The sequence below is a fragment of the Mustela lutreola genome, chromosome 12 (assembly GCF_030435805.1).
Source record: "Mustela lutreola isolate mMusLut2 chromosome 12, mMusLut2.pri, whole genome shotgun sequence".
Taxonomy (NCBI): Eukaryota; Metazoa; Chordata; class Mammalia; order Carnivora; family Mustelidae; genus Mustela; species Mustela lutreola.
The window spans coordinates 3,934,487-3,959,120 of record NC_081301.1 but is presented as its reverse complement, the minus strand read 5'-3'; the positions used below and the strand labels follow the sequence as shown (position 1 = coordinate 3,959,120).

Sequence of the window (24,634 nt, the reverse complement as noted above, 5' to 3'; positions counted from 1 at the left end):
TCCGCCCAAGTATGGCCCTTACACAACTTTCCCTCTTTTCAGACTCTAAACTGGGCCGGTCTGCTTCACGGCTCAGCCCTCACCTGCGTGGGGCCGACAGACCCGTCTCTCCCTGGGCTGCTCCGTCCCTCCGCCGCTCCTCCTCCTGCCACAGACCAGGGATCTCCGCAAAGCCCGCAGAGCCTGAAGTAAAAGCACGGTTTCTCGCACAATCCTCTCTTCGCCTGGACCTGCATTTGACATGGACAGTCTAGAACGCTACCCTTCCTTTTCTTCCGTATTCCTGGACTCTTCTATGTAAAAAGTGTTTGGCAAAGACTAACATTTGTCCGGTGGTTTTATTCTGGGCGGGGGGGGCATGTGTAGGCATGGAGATATCGATGAAAAAAAATTACAAAAATAGAACTTTACAAAAAGTACACAAGTTTATTGGGCAATTCACAGCACTGACAGGAGCACACCCACGGTCAACGCACACATGTGGGCTGCTTCTCAGGGTGCTCTTCCCCTCCTCTGCTGATGGGACCCTGGTTTCCCACTGGGGTTTCTACCCTCTCAGCCACTCCAGGCGTGCTGCGCTCAATCCCAGGTCCTGAGCTGAGCCCAGACCGGCTGAACAGTCCTGCCTTCGAGGCTCCAGTGATGGTTCAGAGCCGGACACAGACCCTAATTTGGGCATGGGGAGCAGAACCCTGGGCTTAATCAAGAGTCATTGGAAGAGACCTTTTCCCCTTCCTCTGGAGGGGCAGCAGGTCCGCCGAAGCACGTGACTATGGGAAGGGGCCCCAGTGTGCGGACAGATGCTGAGGTGGACAATGGTGAAGGGGGAGCAGAGAATCCACCAGAAACTCCATCTTTGGTGGCCACGAGTCGCTGCGTCAGTCCTTAGTCCCCGGATTCCTTAGATCCATGTGGGTCCCCTTTTCTGGCACTTGCAAATCCAAAATTCCACCCTATAAATTCACAGTCCCACTGCCCTGAGAGAAACACTGTTGACATTACGGTATTAATTTCTCTCATACATTTTAATGCATCTATGTATACACCATTTCCTTTCTTACTTTTATAAAACTGAAAATATATAGTCTTCTGAAATATTTTAGTTGATAATACTGTTTACTTCATGTTGATCTAATCTATCATAATCATTTTTAATTATTGGATAATATCCCATTCTAGAAATATGCCATAATTTAACAGATTTCCATTAAGGAACATTTACATTTTTGTCTGCCTTTCGAACTAGAAAGACGCCATTCATATACACGAGTTTTTTTATTTCTGGAAAGTGAATCTGCTTTATCTCTGTAATGAAATCGCTAGATCATAAAATACATTCTTAAGGCTCTAATGTATTTCACCGGACTGTCCTCCAAAAGGAACTTTCATTCCTGTCTTCATGGGGACAGGCAGGTTTGACAGACAGGAAGTGACTAAAGGTAAAATGCTTGTTAAAAAGAAATATCCCAGTTGTTTGCTGCATATGTACTGAGTGTCTCTTAGGCGTGCAACCAGGGTGACAGGTGTTGGGGATATGCCGCTGGCTGGCCTCCTAGACTTGTCTCTGTATTCTTCCTTCTCCAAGGACGGCTGCTTTGGAAAAATGTCTAGCTTTGTGGATGTAATTAACCGACGGCACACACATCATGACGGGAGATCAATGACATTAGGCAGAACGCTCAGGAGACGGCGGAGTTCTGTCCTGGCACAGACGGTGACTTGGCTGCCTGGGATCTCGCCCACCAGCCCTTCCTTCCAGGCTCACATGTGGCCAGGAGCCTGGAACGCTCCTTCCCCTTGCCGGCAGCGTTCTGCTGAGGGGCGGCCCATGGGGGGCACTCGGGAGAGGCGGGCAGGCAGGAGGGAGGCAGGAGACAACGCAGAGACGGCCGAGGCAGCAGTGGGGGGACAAGGCGGCGGGAGGGGCACTGCAGGGGCTGCAGCAACTCCCCTCCGTCCCCCAGGGCTCGGGAAGTCAGCCTCCCCATGTGCGCTCAGTCCTGTTGAACAATTTTGTAACCTAATTCCTGCACTAAATCCTTCTCTGTTTGAAACACCTAGAGTGGCTTCGCTTTCCTGACTTGACAGAATAGCCCAACGTGTAAATTATCCTTGCGATTCGCAATTCCGAGAGGTGTGAGCTGTGCCTTAGACCCACGTGGCATCTTTCCCTAAGTGTAACAGAGCCAGGTTTTCTGGAAGCAGTGGAAGAGACTGCTGGGTTTGTGGTCTGGATTTTTTTTTTCCAGCTGGAACACCAGACGAACTCAGGGACTGGTTTCGAGAAGGCATCTTGTATGCAAAACACGTGAGGAAGAGGCGCTCCTTGCACCAAGTGAGGGACGTGCCAACGGAAGCCGGATTGAGAGACCAGCAGATCCCCGCCCTCACGACGCTTATCCTGCACTCACAGACTCTGGGAACAGAGATAACAAATGGGAAAGCGGAAAGGAACCTGCTGGTGTGCCTTACTAAAACTGTCAGCGGTCCCCCTTTTGGGGAGCGTGCGTGCGGTGAGATCCACAGAAGGAATATTCGCGGGACATGACTCTACCTTCTGCCACGAGAGGGACGGGGGACGCTGTTCCATAAAGTCCGCCGGTTGTGCTTGTCCTCAGTGATCCAGCCGTAGCAAATCAACTCTGAGGCCCCCCTTCCTCTGAGCACGCAAACACACCAGAGTCTGAACGGGTGAGTCGCTCTGGAGGCTCCGAAACACGAAGCATGGCCGACGTCCCCTTCCTCTGGTCGCCGCCCCTTCTCTACTAAACATCAGTCCTGCAAGCAGCTGCTCTGCCCCAGGCACAGGAACCCAACCACACCCGAGAGGCAGACAGGACACAACGCCGTCCCCTACCTCCGCTCCTCCCCATCTTCTCCCTCACTGTCGTCGTCGTCAAGATAAAAGATGTCTCTGAACAGGAAGACCTGCCTGGGCACTGCGGGACTCGGGATCTCCGCGCCCGTTTTCTCCATCTTCTTCTCTAACTTCTCCTTAAGCAGAGGCAGGGTGGTCTCGTAAAGGTAGTCTATAATCTCTGAAGACAAAAAACGTAATTTTGACATTATTTGTACAAAGCCTCCTTCCCAAGGTCAAAGGGCAGAGGGCACGGATGCGGGTGTCTTGGTGCTGCTGTTACGTGGTCCTGTTCTAACTGGTTTGCCTGTACTCACTTCACCAGTCCCTTCAAAATCCTAGGAGGCAGGCCTTCCTGTCAGCCCATTCTTCAAATGAGGAAACGGGTAGATCGACGTTATGAATCATGGCCAAGGTCATGGAGTTAGTAGGGGCAAATGTGGCCAGATTCAAACCCAGGCGGGGCTGTCTGCTGAGGGTCAGAAGTAATCATCACACACGCCGGGGCGGGGCAAAGCATCACCCAAACTCATGGTTCCCAAATGCTGGTGCTGGGCAGACCCCTTGAGGCTCTCCTGGGACCCTGTTCAGGAAATCTGGCCTCTGGATGCAGCGTGGAGGTTAAGATTCAGTACGTACGGGATGAGGCCCGGGTATGCATGTATTCAACAAGGTCCACGAGGACTCAGAGGATCTGAGTTTGGGAATATTGAAACCACCCACAAACGGCTGCCAGGAAGGCTGGGTATCTCAGGTTTGTTCTGGAACTGTGCAACAGCGTGTGGCAATCCAGGAGCACGCCGTCCGTCATTTACTGAAGGCTGACCACGACCCCAGCACCCTGTTGACCACCATTCACCTGTTTTCTGGTTTAGACTTCTCAAAGTCCTGGCTGGTGGTGGGGGGTTGAGTAGGTGATGATTTCTACCGTTCTATAACCGAAGACACCGAGACTCCCAAAAGTAAAGTCGCCGCCCAGGGTCACGCTGCCAGCCCACCACCCACCCGCTGTCCTCTTAAGTATTTAAATACTGGAAATACTGACCTGGAAAAGTCTTCTTCTGCCAAAAGGGAACACAGGTAGCTTTCAGCTTATAAAATTTAGTTTGAACATAGGACGGAGGAACATCACTTTAGAAAGGAAAAGGAAAAAAAAGTATCAGTTTAAAAACGGGTCATTTCACTACATGTAGTAAGTACAGTGATTCAGGGGAATCTACAGACATCAGTAACTTTCTTAATCCTGAACAGGAAACCATCATGTCCACAAATGCGTAACAGAAGTAAGACACATATGAAAATGCTGCCGTTCATTTCGGTCAGAAGAATACACACCAAAAAAAGAAAGCGAAAAGCACATGCCAGATCCTGTTTAAATCACAACACCAACATATGCTGACATTCACCTTGTACTTGGCCCTGCCCTAAGAGTTTCCTGTCTAGCCGAAAACAACCCACACAGCAGCTCTATGAGGAGCTACTACTCTTATGCCTCATTCTAGAGATGGGGAAACTCAGGGACACAGAAGTGGCCAAAGGTCTTACAGCTAACAAGGGACATAGCTGGGACTTCAATGGGGTGGTCTGACCCCAACTCTGCACACTGGTCACCACTGCACTTAGGACAAACGCCTATCTGTCACAATCCAGAGGCAGATGTCCCCCGATTTCTAATTTTGCAAAACTAAAAAAAAGCAGATGCTTATGATGTTTTAGTGAGTCAAATATACTTGCAATTTACTGTAAGTAGGACAGAAACCACCAAATCTTAAGTTTTTTTTTTTTTAAATGAAAACCTCTTCACTTCACTTCCTGGCCACTTTTTCTTAGATGACAAAAGCATGACTTATTTGTTTCAATAATTAATCTAGTAGTTAAAGTAATTCATGTGAATACATTTATTCTTACTGGGTTCTTCCTAACACTAACCACTAGCAGCTGGGCGTACACTGGGCTGTGTGTCCTCTACGTGCGATCTCCTTGGTCCTCGCGACGGTCCCGTTAAAACATTTTATGGCCGAAAAAACCGAGACTCAGACACAAGTTAGGAACAACGTGCCCGAGGACGGCTAAATGAGCACCAGGAGTCAACGCCAGGTCAGTCCGACAGCAGAGGCCAAGCTCTAAGGCCCCCACGCCCTCTCTCTTCCCGTAGGGCCATGCACCCCGTGGGACCGGCCACAGACCCAACTATGGCTTGAGGTCACGATCATGGATCTGGACATTTTCAAACCAAGCAGGCATTATAACTCATTAGCCAGACACGCTTTCTTTACATTTTGCCAAAATAATTCCCAAGGCAGGCTTTAAGACTCCAAAGAGACTGAACATATCATTTTATTACTTTTCACTGTGTTGATTAAAACTTGACCATGTATTCTTTCTTTCTTTCTTTTTTTTTTTAAGATTTTATTTATTTATTTGACATGTATTCTTTCTTTCTTTCTTTCTTTTTTAAGATTTTATTTATTTATTTGACAGAGAGATCACAAGTAGGCAGAGAGGCAGGCAGAGAGAGAGAGGAGGAGGCAGGCTCCCTGCTGAGCAGAGAGCCCGATGTGGGACTCGATCCCAGGACCCTGAGATCATGACCTGAGCCGAAGGCAGCGGCTTAACCCACTGAGCCACCCAGGCGCCCCGACCATGTATTCTTTTAAAGAGTATTTGAGGGACGCCTGGGTGGCTCAGTTGGTTAAGCAGCTGCCTTCGGCTCAGGTCATGATCCCAGCGTCCTGGGATCGAGTCCCACATTGGGCTCCTTGCTCCGCAGGGAGCCTGCTTCTCCCTCTGACTCTGCCTTCCACTCTGTCTGCCTGTGCTTGCTCTCGCTCGCTCTCTCTCTGACAAATAAATAAATAAAAAAAAAATCTTTAAAAAAAAAAAAAAAAGAGTATTTGAATGACACCATAATCACCGTTTTATAAGATTAATAAATCTTAAGTGAGACAATCTGTTCTTAAATATATAATTTTACTCAAAACTTTAATTTAGGAGCTTGTGATCTAAAGCAACATTACAAAATGCACAAGAATTTACTGGAAATGTCCAATTTTTCAAAAAGTGGTTTGTTATTACAAAGGGAGGGCTTTGGAGCCATGGGTCTCAGGATGGGAGCTGGTGGGTCCAGAGCAAGGTCCCCTCTTTCAAAAGCACCTGCCACCCCCACCTCTCTGGGACCCATGATTCTGAGCAGTGGGAGCCCCATCTCTCACTTATGTCAACTGGAAAAGGGAAGGGTTTGGAACCATGAGCATGATGTCTGGGTCGTGACAAACGTCCCATTCTCCAAGTTACAAAAACCAAACTGATTGTTCTTTGTCCCTGATCCCCAGGAGCAAATAACCATCAGAACCAGCTTAAGCCCTTCCTCATGGACCAGGGACAGCGTCACACTTCTGAAGTCAGCCAGGCGCAGCCGCCCTACCCCACTACCCACCCTGCCAAAACTGAGGCCAAACAACCCCTAACACCCCGCTTCCAAGAGCCCCCCCAATCCCCGTACCCCACAACCCTCAACGATCTTCTCTGTGTACAGGGGCTGTGCTTTGCAAGCAATAAATTCAGATACGGACAGTGGTGGCCTCGGTCTTGGGCAGCAGGAAGGGATTCAAAATATAAGGACCCCGCGCAACAAAGGTTCCCCGCGAAGGCAAAAGGAGGCAACTCACAAACACAGGCAAGTTCAATGTCACCCCACAGCTGAGAGATGCAAATACACCCGCCCCGAGAGCTTGAAGAGGAAGAGGACCTTTACATGGTCTCAAAATATCTCCCATGGCCCCTTCTTATCCCCAAGAGAACGACTGGTACTTTCATACAGTGGGGGACGCGCCAGATGCCACCAGAGCCAAAAGGACTAGAAATCAGAATCTTGGGCCTCACGATGCAGTGACAAACCACTGGCTTGTGCTCGCCCACAGTTTCAAGGGCATCAAAGGCGAAAGAGCTTTACCGATGGAAGGCCACCGAGGACACAGGACACTTCGATGTGTGGCACTGGACTGGATGGTACACTGGGGGGAAATGCTATAAAGGCCATTACTGAGATGGGATGCCTTGGGGGGCTCAGTCGGTGAAGCATCTGCCTTTGGCTCATGTCTGATCCTGAGGTCCTGGGATCAAGCCCTGCAGTTGGGCTCCCCGCTCGGTAAGGAACTTGTTCCTCCCTCCCCTGCAGTCCCTGCTTGTGCTCTGACAAATAAATAAAATCTTAAGGAATAAAAAAAGGGCCATTGCTGGGACATCTGAACGTGAGCTGTCTTAGAGCACACAGCTGTCCCGGCGTCTGCTGTCCAGCATCTGACAACCGTACTGTGATTACACACAATGACATTCCCATTTAGGCCACGCTGCCCACCACCAACTCTCAAGTGGTTAAGGAAGGAAAATGACTTTATTCCCTTAGACACGGGAGGGGGAGAGGGCAGGCGGACGGTGGAGCTAACGTGCAGGCTTAAGAAGAAAATACGAACTGGGGCAAAGGGTGTGCGGTGTCTCTCTTGGTCATTCAACTGGTTAGCTCCCTGAAGCTCTCAGGAGACTCTGCACACATTCCACTCACCACCCCTACGTGTCCTCGGGAGGGGAAGGGAGGGAGGGAGGGTCCGGCTGGCCCACAGCACCCAGAGCGGAGGCTCCAAACGCCCACACACAGGACGGTCTACACGCGAGTCCTGTCCAATCTGTCACTCGTGAGGCCACATCTTACCTTTTAATTAGCCTCACACTGAACACACAGCCTTACCCTATGGCGCTAGCAAGGTCTTCCCAGTCTATCTCGTTCGTGTCCTCCACGTTGACCTCATACAGTCTACGGGAAAAAACACACATGAGGTTTTCAAGCGCAAGTCAGCACGATGGACACCTTCACCGACTCACACGTGTGAAACGCTCGGGGGCACCAACGTGTTCACCCCTGTCCCAGCTCCCTCAGGCCCGGCGAGGTCAGCCTGCCAGCCCAAGGTTAGCCCAAGGTCATTCAGTGAGCTGCAGCCCAACAGGAAAAGCCATCTCTCTTCCTTCTGGGCTCTCTGCAGCTCCCACCAAACCGCGTTGCCTCCCCACAGTCAACAGCTGAGTGTAGACACATCGTAACAGTAAGCACACGCTCGGCGTCATGGTGGGACAGAGCTGTGTGAAAAGTTTCACAGCTACTGAGGTCAGGCGATATCTCTGGTCTACGGGGGAGGAACCAGGGCCAAGGGCCCGAGTCAGTGGCTCAAGATTTCATGACTAACAGGGGCTGCCATCACTGGAGCCCAGGCTTGCCCAACACGATGGCCTCCTCAGGTCTGCTGGTCTACGTTCTGCCTCTGGGGGAAGAGAAGTGGAGGCTCCACGAGCCAGGCCGGCGAGGAGAACTTCCAGCGGGGCTCAGGACAGCGAGCGGGAAGAACGGAGCCCTACGGGGGTGGCCAGAATCCCAAGTGTCCTGTGCTTTTTGCTGTTACTCATTCGACCCAAGCCCAGCCCACGAGCCATGAAGGCTTTGCGAAACAGGCCCGCGCCTCTCTGCCCTCAGTGGAGGGAGGACTCTGCATGGACCAGGGACCAAAGACAAAACCAAAGACCAGGCCACAGCGACTGCACTTAGGCGTGCAGGAGAGTGGCGGGGCTCAGCCCGAACTACGTCACCTCCACCTTCCAGTGGACAGAAACAACTTCTACCTACCCAGAAACTTTCAAAGACGAAAATCACTCTGTAATTTTGTTTCTCCTCCCAATAACCCCAAGAGGCAGGTACTATCACAAACGCCCTCACTGGAGAGGCACACACCGAGCTAGAGAGGCCGGGAATGTCCCCAGGGCCACACGGGTAGGCAAGATGGATCTGAGCCTTGGCCACGTGGATCCTGGTGCTCAACAGCCACTCTCTGGCCGGACAGAGGAGCAGCCCCCGCAGCATCACACTCGAGATCCCCACCTTTCGATGAGGTTGATTTTGGCCTGTAGGGCGTTAACTCCGCGGTACACGTCCCGACCATTCGTCATCCTCTTGGTTAGGATTTCCGTCCTGTTCAAAAAAACAAACACATAATGTACTTAAAATTTTTAGGGGTGAAGTTTCCACTGTGATTTCCTGCACTTTTCTCACCTATGACACCCCTACTCAGAACCAGTCTCTAACTTGTGTGACTCATCACTGCTAACACTGACCACCATGGAGAGTAGGCTGATTTTTTTTTTCTTTTAAAAGGCAAATGAGGGGCGCCTGGGTGGCTCAGTGGGTTAAAGCCTCTGCCTTCGGCTCAGGTCATGGTCCCAGGGTCCTGGGATCGAGCCCAGCATTGGGCTCTCTGCTCGGCAGGGAGCCTGCCTTCTCCTATCCGCCTGCCTCTCTGCCTGCTTGTGATCTCTGTCTAATAAATAAATAAAACCTTTAAAAAAAAAAAAAGCAAATGATAAATAAGATGAAAGAAAGTTGATGGTTATCGAAACTGGATGAGGGATACAAGGAGTTCTAAATCTGTGTGTTGTGAAATTTCTGTAATACGAAGTTACAAACACAAGAGGAGAATAAGCCCTTTAGCAGGTGCTAAGGGGAACTGTAAACTCTGTTCCTGTTTAGAAAACAGGGGGACACTGCTGTTGGGGCTGTCACCAGCTGTCGGGACACCAAGGGAGATTTGATACAGTCATCAACGACTCCTCTGACGGCCACAGCTAATGGCTGAAGGGAAGGGTGACCACAGCTCCTAACGAGAGCAGCAACCCAGCTCCAAGTATGTACTCATCTCAAATTGCAAAGTATGTCGCGATCTGACGGCAGATCGCGACCTGTTACATTCTCAAGTAGGGGGTCCACGATACACAGGTGAGGACTCCGCTGTCTGTACCAGCAGCCAATGCGTTCGTTCAAAATGCAGCCTTGGGGCACCTGTGGGGGGCAGGTGAGCATCTGACTCTTGGTTTCAGCTCAAGTCATGATCTCAGGGTTGTGAGATCAGCTCGGGAAGGATCTGCTTTGGACTCTCTCCCACTCTCCCTCTGCCTCTCCCCCTCCCCCACACTCTCTAATAAATCCATCTTCAAAAAAAAAAAAGAAAGAAAGAAAGAAAAAAGACACGCACCATCTGCAGTCATTTCCATGTACGTGAGAGAAATCTATATTCAGATCTTAAGTTTGTTGCTTTTCTCTTCTCATTAAAAAGCAGTCACCCTCACACGTTATCTGAATTATACTGCTCCTGATCCGTGGTTTCTCTGCAGCATTTCCCTTTTAAGCATCGATCTATCATGTCCCTGACTGTAGTCTTCGATGGAAATAGAGATAATCCCACAGCAAATTTCCAAGGTAACAATAAATGGTGTATTCAGGAATGTGCTTTTAATATAAAACATACCTACTGTGGCTCTCTTATCTGATGCTGACGATGACCACACCCACTTTCTGCACCAGACGTGGGTCGTGAGCTGCAGGACCCCAGCTTCAGGGGCTCCTGCAGCAGCGGACCATCCTGCTCAGAGACCCTCTGGGGCTCGAAAAAGCCATGTCAAGCTAAGAAGGCGCAGCGAGATCAGGCCTGAAAATGCTTCTGTGTGATTAGCGAGTCTCAAGAAGTTCTGCAGTGAACACGGCCACCTTGTGACAGGCTCAGGGGAGGGGCAAGTTCCTGCACATCAAGCTTGTGATCTCTCTGCCAAAGGGGAGTTTCCTGTTGTTTTCATTTGTTTTTTAATGCCGCAGAGAGAACTGTTTTGTCTTACTAAAGACTTAAGCAAGGGACAGAATGAAGAAACCAGAACTCAAGGATGAAACCAAAAGCCAGTATTCAGTATTAAAAAGTTCAAGCTTTGGAGGAAACCACACGATGAATCAGGGTTAGTTATGTGCTAACTTAGATCGGATGTGGACACTGAGGGGCTGCTGGAAATGCTCCTTCCTGACCTGAAGGCTTTGCACACGGCCCTCACACAGCTCTCCCTACTAAGCCCACTCAAGTACCCCCTCTGGGCAGTGCGAGGTGTGGGAAGGGGGGAGGGAGCTATCTGGTGTAAATTTACATAAGAAACCTTAAAACTTACCACTTACTTTTACACTGCATCCAATTTCTGGTTTCTACTTTGGCTTCTACTTCTACCCAAGATATGCCCTTGTAGAGTTTCTCCCTCACAATGGACAGGTGGCCTTCGGGGTCTTCTTGGAGTTTAGAATCCACTTCCTTTAACTCGTGGGGAGACATTTTCTTTAGAATCACTTCTTCGACGGCCTTGATTAGTTTCTGGGTTTCCGTCTTACTCCAAGCACCGTGATTTCTCGCTATAGACCCAAAAGAAACGATCTTATAGTTGCTAATCTATTTGTTTTCAAGCACGGTGTTAAAAGAAAAAATGACAATGATGCATATACACGTCATTACATACTTGTCCAAAGCCACAGCACAAACACCACCACTGGAGGGGTGGGGGGACCTTGACATGAACTATGGACCCTGGAAGATGATGACGTGGCAGTGTAGGGTCATGGACTAGAACCAAGGTCCCACTCTTCAGGGGAGATGCTGACAATGGCAGAGGCTGTATGTGGGAGCAGGGAGCAGGCTGCTATGGGAAATCTCTGCACCTCCCTTTCAATTTTACTGCAAACCCAAAGCTGCTCTAAAAAAATTAAGTCTTAAAGGGGCACCTGGGTGGCTCAGTCGGTTAAGCGTCTGATTCATGATTTTGGCTCAAGTCATGATCTCGGGGCATGAGATCCAGTCCTGCGTCGGGCTCTGCACTGAGTGTGGAATCTGCTTGAGGTTCTCTCTTTCCCTCTCCTGCTTCTCCCCCCACGTACTCTCCCTCTCTTTCTCTCTAAAAAAATAAATAAACCCTTGAAAAAATAAGTAACTAAACCAGGTACTTTTCAGATGACAGAGCGCAACATCTTGATGACACAGACATACAGCTATCAAACACAGCTAGATGCAAATTTAAGTGGAACCCCTTCTTTTTAAGAACCAATGTGAGGCGCACCTGGGTGGCTCAGCTGGTTAAGCATCGCTCTTGGATTTAGCTCAGGTCCTGAAATCACCGCTCGTGAGATCGAGCCCTGCATCAGGCTCTACCCTCAGCAGGAGTCTGCGTGGCTATTATCTCCCCCTGCCCATCACCCTCTCCGCTTGTGCACGCTCTCTCTCCAATAAATAACTCTTTAAAAAAAAAAGAACCGGGGCGCCTGGGTGGCTCAGTGGGTTAAAGCCTCTGCTTTCGGCTCAGGTCATGATCCCACGGTCCTGGGATGGAGCCCTGTATCGGGCTCTCTGCTCAGTCAGGAGCCTCCTTCCCCCTGCCCCCCATCTGCCTCTCTGCCTACTTGTGATCTCCGTCTGTCAAATAAATAAATAAAATCTTAAAAAAAAAAAAAAGAACCAATGCCAGAAAAGTCCATTCTTAAAGCAATGTTTGTTTTTTAACTTCAAAAAAATGTTCTTCTCATTTCTGACAGTAATGTCTCTTGTGTGAAACTGGTAGATTCTCAAACATTTAATGGGAACAAAAATAACTGAATGATTTCACACTGCCACCCTAACTCTCCCCAGGAACTCCCAGTGTGGTACTGAGCAGCAAATGGGACCTCAGATCACAGGGACAAAGACCCCTGAACCTCACATTGGCCTCTGAGAGGGCATCAGACCATCGGTGGTTCATCCTCCACATCTAGGGGGTCACCATCAGGCAAAGGAAGATGGCTCAAACCAGCAGTCTACGACTATCTGATCGGGCGCACAGAGTGGTGTTACTTTTTCTCAACAATTTTGGTGAATATTTAAAAATCAAGAGTTCCAAAAGAAAAAAAAAAAAACAAAACGTAGATCACCCCCCCCCCCCCCCGACACATACACATACGCCCACCCCTCAATGCAAACTTTTGCTTTACTTCCTGGAAACCGGAAGTATTGGCCACACCGAGTCCTCAAGTGGTGCCAGTGGCTGGACGTGGGAGCACAGAAGGCCCCCAGTCGGGCCAGGGCCCCGGCCGCCCGGCCGCTCTGCCCCACGTGGGGCTTCTGCCACGTGACAGAGCACATCCCTCCCTAGCCCCCGTGCCGACGGAGACACTGCCTGTGAGCTGTCTTCCTGAAGCAGCTGTGGATTTTATGATGCAAGGAATATGTCCAAGGAAATTTTCCTTTTTAGAAAAAAGGAGAAAAAGACACACGAGGTTTTGGAAAAGTCCCTGCCTAACAGGCCGAACGAACTGCACTCTGGCGCCCTGCAGCCTCCCCTGCCCTCTGGTGGGGGGAACCTCCTCCGCCCGGGCTCTCTTCCCCGCAGCTCCCGAGGGCCTTGGTCAGGCTGGCGGCAAGAGCTTCGCTGAAAGCGAAGGACCTCAGGTGCGGCCGCCATCGGTCTTGGGAGTGAAGGCCGTGTGGTCTCATGAACATGCAGGAGGAAATGCAGTGAATCAGTACAGAGAGTGGCTTAAAACACGACAGCTCTCTCAGCAGACAAGCCAGCAAGGAGGCCTGCACCGGGGCGGGGCGGGGGGGCACCGAGACCCCCCACTTACGACTGCTGATCTGGGAGAACTTCAGGGCGACGGAGAGGCTGCTCCGAGCCACCATCTCGCCGATCTTCTTCCAGTCGTTCCCATGCAGGGCATGGTAGATCTTTAACTTCTCTGTGTCTCCTTTGCTATACCTGAAAAAGTGAAAACGTGTTACAATTCCCAGTGAAGAACAAAGACTAAAAACTACTTTCATGGCGGGTCGCAGTGGTCCTGGGAAAAGCTGTCAGGCAGATGGTCCCGTCAGCTCCTGCCCCGGCGCCTCACTGTGGTCATCCTGTGAGTCCCTGCAGTCCCAGGCCAGGGCCCCGGCTCAGCTGAACAGGGGCCAGAGCAAGTCACTGGGTCCCGTATTCCCCATCCAAACCCCAGAAGCTTTGCACTGCGCGCACCAAACACGAGCTCCTCCACGTGCCCGCAGAACTCAGCGCTCCTTACGGTTCAGCCCCAGTGGCCTTCAGGCCTTTTTCCTCTCAGGGCCTCCTGCTGCAGGAGGAGCAGGAGAAACGGCCTTTCTCCGCCCGCCTGGATGGCCCCTACAAACCCTGCAGGTGGACCGTCGTCTGTGAGGCTGCCTGGATACCTGAACACCCTACCCCCTGCCCCGCTCTCCCCCAGAGAAAGCCCTACCCCTCTCACTGCACCCCCCCGGACGGGCGGTTGGACATCGAGGGGTCCCCCTGTTGGCCCGTCTCTGCCTCTGGACCAGTGCTGCCCAACAGAAACGTAGTATGAACCATACACGTTACCTAAACCTTGTAGTGGCCACGTAAAAATGACTTTTATGTCACTGTAATGAACCTAATAAAAAATTTGACTTAACCCATTCTATTAGAAATGCAGCCGTTTCAACGCGCGATCGGAATCCGAACACATTAATGAGGTATTTTACGTTCTCTTCCTCCAACTCCAGCATGGGCACCACCCTCACGGTGCCTCTCAACTTGGACTGAATGTACTTCAAGGGCTCCCCAGCCTCGTGAGGCTGGTGGCCACTGTGATGCACAGCATAGCTCTGGAGGGGACATCCTACAAGGGCTGGAGCCCTAGTGGTTTTCTACCCCACGGTATCTGCAAAGCTTGACAGACAACAGACACTGACTTCACATGAGTGCACAATTATTTAAGCAATGTATGGTGCACTCGTCCCACATGAAAACAAATATACTGGGGGTACCTGGGTGGTTCAGCAGGTTAAAGCCTCTGCCTTCGGCTCAGGTCATGATCCCAGGGTTCTGGGATCAAGCCCCACATCGAGCTCTCTGCTCAGCAGGGAGCCTGCTTCCCCTTCTCTCTGCCTGCCTCTCTGCCTACTTGTGATCTCTGTCTGTCAAATAAATAAATAAATAAATAAATAAAATCTTTAAAAATGAAAAACAAAAAACAAATATACTAAGGAAAAGCACCGGAAAACACTATTAGTGGGTTTGGAGATGAAACACAAGTGATTAAGTGAAGGGAAAGCAATCCTTGGGGCATTCTAGAATTTCTTAATACAGGGGGCTGTAAGTGTCCCTCAGAACAATGTATTACTTAAAATGTAACCCGTGAGAAATTACTCTAGTTACCAAGCATGTTGAGATATGGCCTTAACAAAAGCACACGCTGGCAACAGGCCTCTGGGGGAGGATGACAGACGTCCTTGAAACCGAGCATCTGGGGCCGCCAGCCCAATGGAGGCGGACGCCGCCTGCTTCGCTCTCCCGTTCTCTCTCCGTCCCCGGGGGGCACCTGTGGCTAACCAGACGAGCCCTCCGAATGTGCTTGCTCAACTAGAAGCATTACTGCTAGCCCAGGTGGATTTTGCCTGCCTTTTCGTTTATCTACAAGGCATAAGAGTAATTGTAGCCTTCGTCGGCTCCTCTGTGGATTACTGTCTGTATCCAATAACCACGGGGCTGAGGAGCTGTTCGGGGCGACAGTCTTTTCTCCTGTTGTCCCCTGTTCCCCTTCTCTTGCCATGGACTTGTTTGTGCCTCATTCTTCTCCCATGTGCCGTCAGGAAGCGCCAGGGGGCGGGGAATGGTGGTTTCTGCTAACTCAATCCAAGAGAAGCCCTAGCAAAATACTAACCCTTCCCGACAACGGTGATGCAGAATTACATCCGACAGTGAGAGCCTAGCACTCAGAAAGTCATCTACAAATGCAGGGCGTGGTAAGTAGAGACGTGTAATCCCTCACTGCAAAGACTCATGCTTTCTAGTGGTTTCCTTCTCAAGGCGAGCAGGATCTTTCCCTTTATTTATTTTTAATATTTTATTTATTTGTCAGCAAGCGAGAGAGCAAGCACGTGCAGGCGAGCACAAGCACAGGGAGCAGCAGGCTCCCTGCTGAGCAAGGAGCCCGACGAGGGACTTGATCCTAGGACCCCAGGATCATGACCTGAGCTGAAAAAAGATGCTTAACTAACTGAGCCACCCACGCTCCGCTCTTTCTGAGATCAAACTTAAAGGCAGCCTTGAGGCTGCGTGAAGGAGGACATGAGAGAGAAAGTGGGGGCGTAAGAATGAGCAAACGGGGGTACTGATGTGGGGCATCCCCCAGAGCCTCAAAATTCTTTGATTTTTGGCTTTCTGTGTTTTTTTTTGTTTTGTTTTTTTTCCAGCTAAGAATTCCTTAACTTAGGAAGGATACTCTTAGGGGCAAATGGTCACCACACACAAATCATGTGGTGCAAACAAATGAACTTTCTCACTGGAATGACAGACTTGTCTTGCTCTAAAACTTTCATTCCCACGCTTATGTCACAGGTAGGAAAATGTCACCTCAGCTGCCACCATTCATTTGCCAAAGCATTCTTTAAAGTCCCATTTGACATGATCCCTTAAGTGAATTTCCTTAAAGCTCTGTCTACAGATGCCCAAGCCCGGGGCTGGGGGAAAGGGGAGGGCAGGTACTAGTTTGTGGGCAACCTTTGCCTCTGCTAACTGTTTCTTTCTTTTAGTCAAAAGTTAAGAAACCAAGATGGTATCAGTGCTTGGAGGTCAGAGGATATATGTGCATTGGTTTAAAATCATGCAGCTAACTGGGCCTGTCAGATTTACTAAATCCGCCTCCAGAGTGAGAGGAGTAGCTGAGCTGCTGCTTGGTGGATGCTTTGCTGCCTGACCCTCTGGCCTGGAGCAGAGCGCTCACCCACAGCCGACAGCCGATCCACACTGCTTTTATCTGGAATGTTTGGAACAAGATATAATTGGGTATTTTGCTTGGGGAGAAAAGGAGAATGACCATCACCGCAGGACACTCTGTATGGTCAGTACTGACCTGCTCCTATGTGACCTCTTTACCTTAGTGTTCAGCCGAATTTCAAATATTCACTAAGAACCCAAAGAACTGGGCTGAGCGCTGAAGGAACCATGGCCTTGAAAGGGAACGTCTGGCGGGCTTCGCTGGTTAAGCCTCTGCCTTCGGCTCGGGTCATGATCTCAGGGTCCTGGCATCGCGCCTTGTGGCAGGCTCCCGGCTCGGCTGGGAGGCTGCTTCTCCCTCTCCTCCCACCGTGCTCTCGCGCGATCTCAGTCTCTTCCTCTCAAATAAATAAAAGCTTAAAGACAAAACAAAAGGAACGTTTGGGTACACAGGGAGCTCACAAACTAGCAAAGAAGACCTCATGAATAATGTAGGAGGCACGGCAGGCTGGGGGCCTAGGAAAGTATAAAGAAAAGCCACGGATTTAGAAAGGGGAACAGCACAAACGTTTACTCAAGAGGCAGAAACCGAAATGGGCTTTGAGGACATACCACTGACAACAAACACACAGTCTACCTTCACACACACACAGCCTTCATGGTTTTTCACCTTTCATCTGTTGTGGATGCTTTAATTTACACGATCAGCAAGAATGTTCTGTCTCAGCTGCTAAGACCTTTTCTTACCTGCCTTTGTAATTGTTGACATCAAACATCTTCTTTGCTCGATAGTAAACGAGTTTCCAAGGCCGCGCAATGCCCTTTCCTAAAGTCAGAAAAAAGGCAGTCAGAGGGGCCCACAGGGCAGAGCCTGAAATGGAGCCACAAGTGGAAAAGGAACCCAGCGTGGCTCCTGTTACTGCCACTACCCTAGACCCTGTATCAAGGCTGGGATTTCACACATTCCGCACAGAATCTCCAGTTTCCTTGGAGAGCTCTGGAAACGACACACTTAATACATCAAGGCTCCAGCTTCTGGTCTACGAAATTTGAGTGAAAAGCCCTTATACAGCAAAGTAACGTTAACAAAATCTGAATCGAGAGGAAAGGACGCGAAGCTGGGGGACACGTGCCAACAGCTCTCCGCAGTCCGTAAGACGAAGAGCTGTGTAATCCAGCAAGACTGGCTTTCTTCCCCACTCGAAGGACGGAACAGCGCCTCGACAGGGGGCCCCAGGCCTGTTTCCCCTTGCACATGCCAGAGAACACCTAAGAAATCATCCTTTTTAAATTCACGGATTTTTTTCAGTCCAAGCCCATGTTGCTGCAAGACTCTCTCACTTCCCAAGCACGGCTGCAGGAGGAGGGTTCTAGACACAAAGCACAGATAAGGCTATGCTCGGAAAACTTCGAAGATCCTGGTGCGTATCAGAACGTGCTCTGGAGTGCCTGGGTGGTGCAGTCGGTTGGGCGACCGACTCTTTGTTTTTGAAATTTTATTTATTTATTTGACAGAGAGAGACCACAAGTAGGCAGAGAGGCAGGCAGAGAGAGAGGGGGAAGCAGGCTCCCTGCAATCCCAGGGCCCTGAGATCATGACCAGAGCCAAAGTCAGAGGCTTAACCCACTGAGCCACCCAGACGCCCTTGGGCGTCTGACTCTTGATTCCAGCTCAGGTCATGATCTCAGGGTCTTGAGATTGAGTCCGGCTTCAGGCTCTGTGCTCAGCACAGAGTCTGCTTGAGATTCTGTCTCCCTCTGGCCCCACCCCGCACTCCCTAATAAATAAGTAAATAAAATCTTAAAAAAAAAGTGTGCTCTGTGCAGCATATGCGAAACAACACATAATTAAGAGTAAACAGATAAATAAAGAGAAACCAAAATGATACTTATTACCAAGTAGGAAAGCTAGAAGTTGATCGTGTCACTTTTTGTAAAATCTCTAAAAATACTACACTTGGGAGACACGAACACATTCCAAATCCTCAGAAGTGCAGGCTGCATGGCAGCAGGTAGCACACATTGTGCACGCGGACTGGGCCAGGCGCTGTGCTAAATGCTTCCCGTGGGCTCTGCGCTTAGGGCGGAAAGGCTGTGGAGGCTCAAAGAGGGAACGGTTTGAAACTTACCAATATGCAATCGAAATGCGTATTTTCTTTTTAAGTCGGTGATCACAGATTTCTCCTCTGGGTATCTGTCTGTGTACAGCAGCTTGTCGGCATTCTCAATTCCTGTCAGGGACAGAAAGTCTTGCACGTTTTTCTCTAACTGCTTGTTTTCCTTTACAGAAAACTTGCCAAATCTAATAGCGACACCTAGAATTTGGGCGGGGAGAAAAAGCAAGCATTGTCAATCACAGAGAAAAAGCAAACCTACCACCGGGTCTTCAGCAGTTGACACAGTGGCTTGGCAGCTCCCCCCTGCTGGGAACAGCCCCAGCTGTGCACTGGACCTTAGCTCCCCTGCCCTGCACCACCCCCGACCCTTCTCTCCCAAAGTCTTTCCCAGGTCATCCCCTTCCGAAGGACCTTCCCCATTTATCAATCAGCTTTTTGAAGCAGTTGTTCTTTATATTAAAATGGAATATATGTTCATTTAAAAACTCAAGCAGTACGGAAATAAACTTTTAAAAGAAACCTCCTGTTTACTCTCTTCTGCCCCGCTCCTTCCCACAAGGCGGTGGTAGGACCTGGCCAGCAAGGACTTGAATATTCGCGTATGTTCTCAGTGCATGTGTATGGAGGTGGGGGTAGCAATGGGATCCAAGCTAGTCCTCTGTGTAATTCAAATCAACCAAATTTTCTTACAGACTGCGTTTTTCTTTTTTTAAAGATTTTATTTATTTGTCAGAGAGAGAGCGCGAGCACAGGCAGGCAGAGCAATAGGCAGAGGCAGAAGGAGAAGCAGGCTCCCTGCAGAGCAAGGAGCCCAATGTGGGACTCGATCCCAGGACGCTGGGATCATGACCTGAGACGAAGGCAGCCGCTTAACCGACTGAGCCACCCAGGTGTCCCCATACTGTGTTTTTCTATTCTTAGACTTACTTCAAGTATCTTTTATAAGATACACACTCACAAATGTTTGCACAGAGAATACACAAATAGAACTGGGAATATTCTGTAGCTACTGCTCTGTGAATTACTTGTTTCTTCCTTAACTTGGCTATTTTTTAAAACCAATCTCTTCACCATGATTAACTCCCTAAGGCTCCACATTTTACTTTTCACAGTGACCAGCCATACCGGGCCTTACACTGCCACTGAGTAAGTATCACTCGTTTGGAGCACACAGCCTTCAATGTGTAGTTGACTTGAATTCCATAAGCTTTCTGTGAGGTTCTTACAACACAGTGAAATCAAGAAGGAGGCCATGGGGCACCTGGGTGGCTCATCGGGTTAAAGCCTCTGCCTTCGGCTCAGGTCATGGTCCCAGAGCCCTGGGATCGAGCCCCACATCGGGCTCTCTGCTCAGTGGGGAGCCTACTTCCCCCTCTCTCTGTCTCTGCCTGCCTCTCTGTGATCTCTGTCAAATAAATAAAATCTTACAAAAAAAAAAAAAAAAAAAAAAAAAAAAAAAAAAAAAGGCCATGCTGGATCTCGTGGGAACCAAGGCCACTACAACTGGCTTAGCCTCTACTCAACACCTCGGGAACAAAGCTGACAATAGTATTTTCATTTTATTCCTGCATCTTCCCCAAAGGCTTAGCCACTCAGCCTCTTCTTCCTCTTTTTTCCTACCAGAAGCGAGGTGGAGAAGAGCAAAACCAGGGCCCTTCATTTTGTGCATTTTATGGCTCAGACAACAATTCTGGAGGGATCCTAGAGGATGCTTCCTGCAAGTCTAGAAATCTGCAATATTCACAGAACAAAGGCAGGGGCTCCTCGGGTGGACAGGCCAGTTCGACAAATATTAAAGTGCCACCAGCTCACCCTGGGCTTTAAACTCCTTAAACCGCCCCAAGTCATCTCGGTACATCCGCTTGATGGTGGTGGCGGCCCTCTCCTTGATGTCCGGGATGAACTCCTGGAGCTGCCTCACGGCGGAGTCCAAGTCCACATCCGAGTCACCCAAGTCTCTCGAGTCTTCTGATAAGTATCTTGTTTCGGAATCTTTGGCCAATTCCAAACGGCTTTCCTCTTCATGTGTCGGTTCTGACCTGCAGGGAAAACGGAGTTGACTCACGTTCACTGTCACCTGCCCTCGTGGCTTTCCAGTTCTTTTCTGAAAAGGAGCCTCCTGGAGACAAGGCAGGTGCTAACACTAGGAGGGAAGTTGGAGCGATTCAGTCTGTGATGCGTGGACTCCGAGATAATGTGACTAATGGATGCAGGACTCAGAGGCTGCTTACAAGGGACCCGTGTGGCCTGAAGCCCAATTTTCAGCATGTGTTAGTTCTTGGGTCACTATTTCCCAACTTTTCTGGCTTTAGATACTGACTTCCTAATAAGCTAAGCCCTCTTCTACCCCATGGACACTAAAGACATCTCCCCCCGACAACCCTTCAGAGATTTTAATTTTTGTGATAATGGTTAGTAATTAATTAAATCACCATTCGGAGTCCCCATGGTTAGCTGCTTTGCTGCAGGTAACAATGGCCACATCTTCCCTCTCTGCTTAGTTTTCCATGCGCCTGTCACTAAATCATCCCCAAACTTTCCTCCAGATGTCCGAATCCCCTTACTGTGCTCAATCCTATCCGCTAGCCAGACAGGCAAGAAACTTTAAAAATTATTATGCATTTGTCTGAACAAAGGGTCAGCGGCTTTCACAGGGCCGACAGCCCCGTACAAGTTCAAAACCACTGCCCTCGACATGCCTGCCCTGATGAGAGGGGAGTGGGCCACTCTGGTACCACCAGAAGATGAAGTGCCATCCTCTCCCAATGAACTTCTTTTTTTTTTTTTTTTTTTTTAAAGATTGTATTTATTTGTCAGAGAGAGTGAGCGAGAGCGAGCACAGGCAGACAGAGTGGAAGGCAGAGTCAGAGGGAGAAGCAGGCTCCCTGCGGAGCAAGGAGCCTGATGTGGGACTCGATCCCAGGACGCTGGGATCATGACCTGAGCCGAAGGCAGCTGCTTAACCAACTGAGCCACCCAGGCGTCCCTCAATGAACTTCTTGATGGAACTATTTTAGGCCAGGACAAACTAACAAATGTTTAAAAAAAAAAAAAAAAAAAAAAAAGCTATTCAGTAAAAATGGAGAGAAAAATCTGTCCCAAGTCCGAGGAACCCGTAATGATAATGTGGCTTAAAAAACTGCTAAATTGCGGGCACACGGGTGGCTCAGTGGGTTAAAGCCTCTGCCTTTGGCTCCGGTCATGATCCTGAGGTCCTGGGATCGAGCCCCGCATTGGGCTCTCTGCTCAGCAGGGAGCCTACTTCCTCCTCTCTCTCTGCCTGCCTCCCTCCGTACTTGTGATTTGTGTCTGCCAAATAAATAAATAAAACTTTTTTAAAAAAACTGTTAAATTAAAAAAAAACAAAACAACGCTGTGCTTATTATATCGGTAGTTAACTTAAACAGTAATTATATAAATAATGACATCTAAATTTCTTTTACCATGGAGAAACCTAATTCAAGGGTTTTTTTCTGCTCTGTAAAAACTCTATGTAATTCTTTCCTCTATGTATATGCATATGGACAAAGGTAATTTGGGGGACTTAAAATGCCCTTTCAAACTTATTTGTAGCATTTCAGGGCTGGAATAGTTCTCAGTAAAAACCTGGTCTAACTACCCTACTTTATAAATGAAGAGAAGAAGTTCCTGCCAAGTTACTCTGTTACAATGTGTACATTGTTCTGTCCAACTGACCCTCTGTGTCCATGAATCCTGCCATCTACTACAAGTGTGCTGGATAAAGAGGTCACAGGCAGAATTCACAGAGAAGACAAACACACCGGAACACACAGCTCTCTCACATTACCTCTGCTCCTCTCCCAAACAGGCCTGGGTCTTCTTCTGTGGCCTGAGTTTCATGCTTTCTTCAATCAGGGCACTGCTACGTTCCAGTGAATCCGAGTGTGTATCCTCAAAGCTCGCGGCAGGCGCTGCAAAATCAGCCCCAGGAGCTACAGGACCTTCAACAGAAGCCCTTCGCTTCTTTTTCTTAGACTTTTTCTTTACCCGGCCGGCTTCCTTGCTGCCTTCGGCAGTCCCGACCTCGCTGACCCCTTGCCATCCCTCAGAGTACGCGACCTCGAGACTCTCGTGCCCGGGCAATGCTTCCAGTTCCTGGTCATGTGCAATTTTTCGCTTTTTTTTCTTAGACTTTTTTTTTTTATCAGCTGATACTGGTTGTTGTGGGATTCCACCTCCAGGGTCCACAGAAAGCGGGGTTTCCAGCTCCCAGGGCTCCGACTCGGGCAGGGCAGCAAGGCTCTCCTGCTCGGCACCGCAGGAGGCCATGTGCCTGTGATGTTTTCTCCTCTTTCTCTCCCTAACTTTATGGTGCAGCTCTTCCGACTCGTTCTTCTGTGACTTTGGAACTGAATGCGGTTCGTCTGCTTCAGACTCTTTTGTTGGCTTCTGTTCCTGGCTCACGTCAACATACACGACGTCAACGTCCCCCCTAAAATTCTTTGGCGTGTTCTCGATATTTTCTTTATCCACCACGACATACACCACACCTGCTTCCTCATCCATCTCTGAAGCCTTATGCCTTTTCTTTTTATTCTTTTTGGGTTTAGAAGTGGCCTTTTCCATCTCACCACAAATTCCTGATTTTTCCGAAGGGGGAGGGAGGAGATGCTGGCGATTCTTTCTTTTTTTTTTATTCTTGGTTCCGTGAGACGGCTCGCTTGCCAGGGGGGAGTCTCTGACACTTTCATGGGGATGCCTCAGATGGCCTTCCTTATATACAGAGTACTTTTTCTTTTTCTTGTCAAAAACTGGAGTGTGAATTTCCAGTCTGCTCAATTCTCCTTCCATTCCGTTCCTGTGGGGCAACTTGACAACAATGGTTTATTCTGGCAAAATGTACCACCCTCGGGAGAAAAAAAAAAAAAAATCAGAGAGAAATGAGACTGCATGACAATGATAAGAGTGGAGTCACGATTATAAATGTAATATTACTCTGAACGCTCAGGAGGCTCCCTGTAATTTACGGTCTGGTCCCGAGGCCCTTACGATGCGGTAAAAAACAGTTAAGTGGGGGGACGTCTGGGGGGCTCAGTGGGTTAAGCCGCTGCCTTCGGCTCAGGTCATGGTCTCAGGGTCCTGGGATCGAGCCCCGCATCGGGCTCTCTGCTCGGCAGGGAGGCTGCTTCCCTCTCTCTCTACTTGTGATCTCTCTCTGTCAAATAAATAAGTAAAATCTTAAAAAAAAAAAAAAAGTTAACGGGAACAGTGGCCGGCAGGATCAGGCCGTGTTCCCTCCAGCCTCGTCTCTAACCTCGCGTCCGACGCTGTGGTCCGGCCACACAACGCGTTTTTCCGGGTTCCTCAAACCCGCCACACTCCTCCCCTGGCTCCAGGTCTTGGAGCATACAATTCCACTTTCTAGAAGGCTCTCCGCTGCCTCCCCACCCTGGAGACCTCCGCCAAAGCCGGCTCTGCGAGGCGAAGACCCCACCCCTCGCCTCGGACTCCACACGCGCATCAAATAAACCCCAACAACCGAAAACCCGGAAAGCGCTTTCAACCTACCGCGCCAAGGGCCGCCACCTTTCTCCCAATCCGGAAGTGCTGCCCCGCTGGAAGCGGAAGTAGCCGTGCGTCGCTTCCGGCCCCGCCTCGGCATCACGCTGCCATGGCAACACGCCCGCCGCCGCGACGTGACGTAGGCGTAGTAGCCCGCGGGTTTCGTTCCGGGCGGTCGTCGGGGAGTCGCGGGAGGGTGGGGTGGAGCGCGGTCCCAAAGCCGGGAGAGGGGACCGAATCCCCGCCTGGCGTCCTCGCTCGCGCGCGCGCCCCGCCGAGTGCCGTGTTTGCGGAGCCCTGTGCCCGCGCAGCCCCGAAGCCGGCGGGGGGCTCCGGACCTCGGGAAGACGGGACACCGCGAGCAGGACCGCGCCAGGCCTCCTGCAGGGAGAGGGGAAAAGGGAAACCGACTGACGGCGACAGCGATGCCACTGCAGGCCGAAGGGTTCGCTCTTGGAGGAGTAGCCCTGGAGCTGAGCTGTGAGCAGAAGTCTAGATGGAAGGTTGTTCCACCTGG

General features: G+C 49.9%; 1 protein-coding gene across 2 annotated transcripts; it reads right to left on the bottom strand.

The window, feature by feature from the left end:
- Positions 1-406: 406 nt before the first annotated feature.
- TTF1 (transcription termination factor 1) lies at positions 407-24,258 on the bottom strand. Of its 2 annotated transcripts, XM_059141811.1 has the most exons (11): positions 24,124-24,258; positions 22,403-23,462; positions 20,407-20,633; positions 18,607-18,792; positions 17,225-17,303; positions 13,353-13,483; positions 10,883-11,117; positions 8,781-8,870; positions 7,602-7,667; positions 3,903-3,988; positions 407-3,038 (listed from the first exon to the last, which is right to left on the bottom strand). In XM_059141811.1, the coding sequence occupies exons 2-11, from the start codon at positions 23,404-23,406 to the stop codon at positions 2,854-2,856; spliced, it is 2,289 nt and encodes a 762-aa protein (XP_058997794.1). In that variant the 5' UTR covers positions 23,407-23,462; positions 24,124-24,258; the 3' UTR covers positions 407-2,853. The 2 variants fall into 2 exon arrangements, 1 of the variants encoding a protein (XP_058997794.1); XR_009346318.1 differs by lacking the exons at positions 407-3,038; positions 3,903-3,988 and having other exon boundaries at positions 10,890-11,117.
- Between the last annotated feature and the right edge of the window lie 376 nt (positions 24,259-24,634).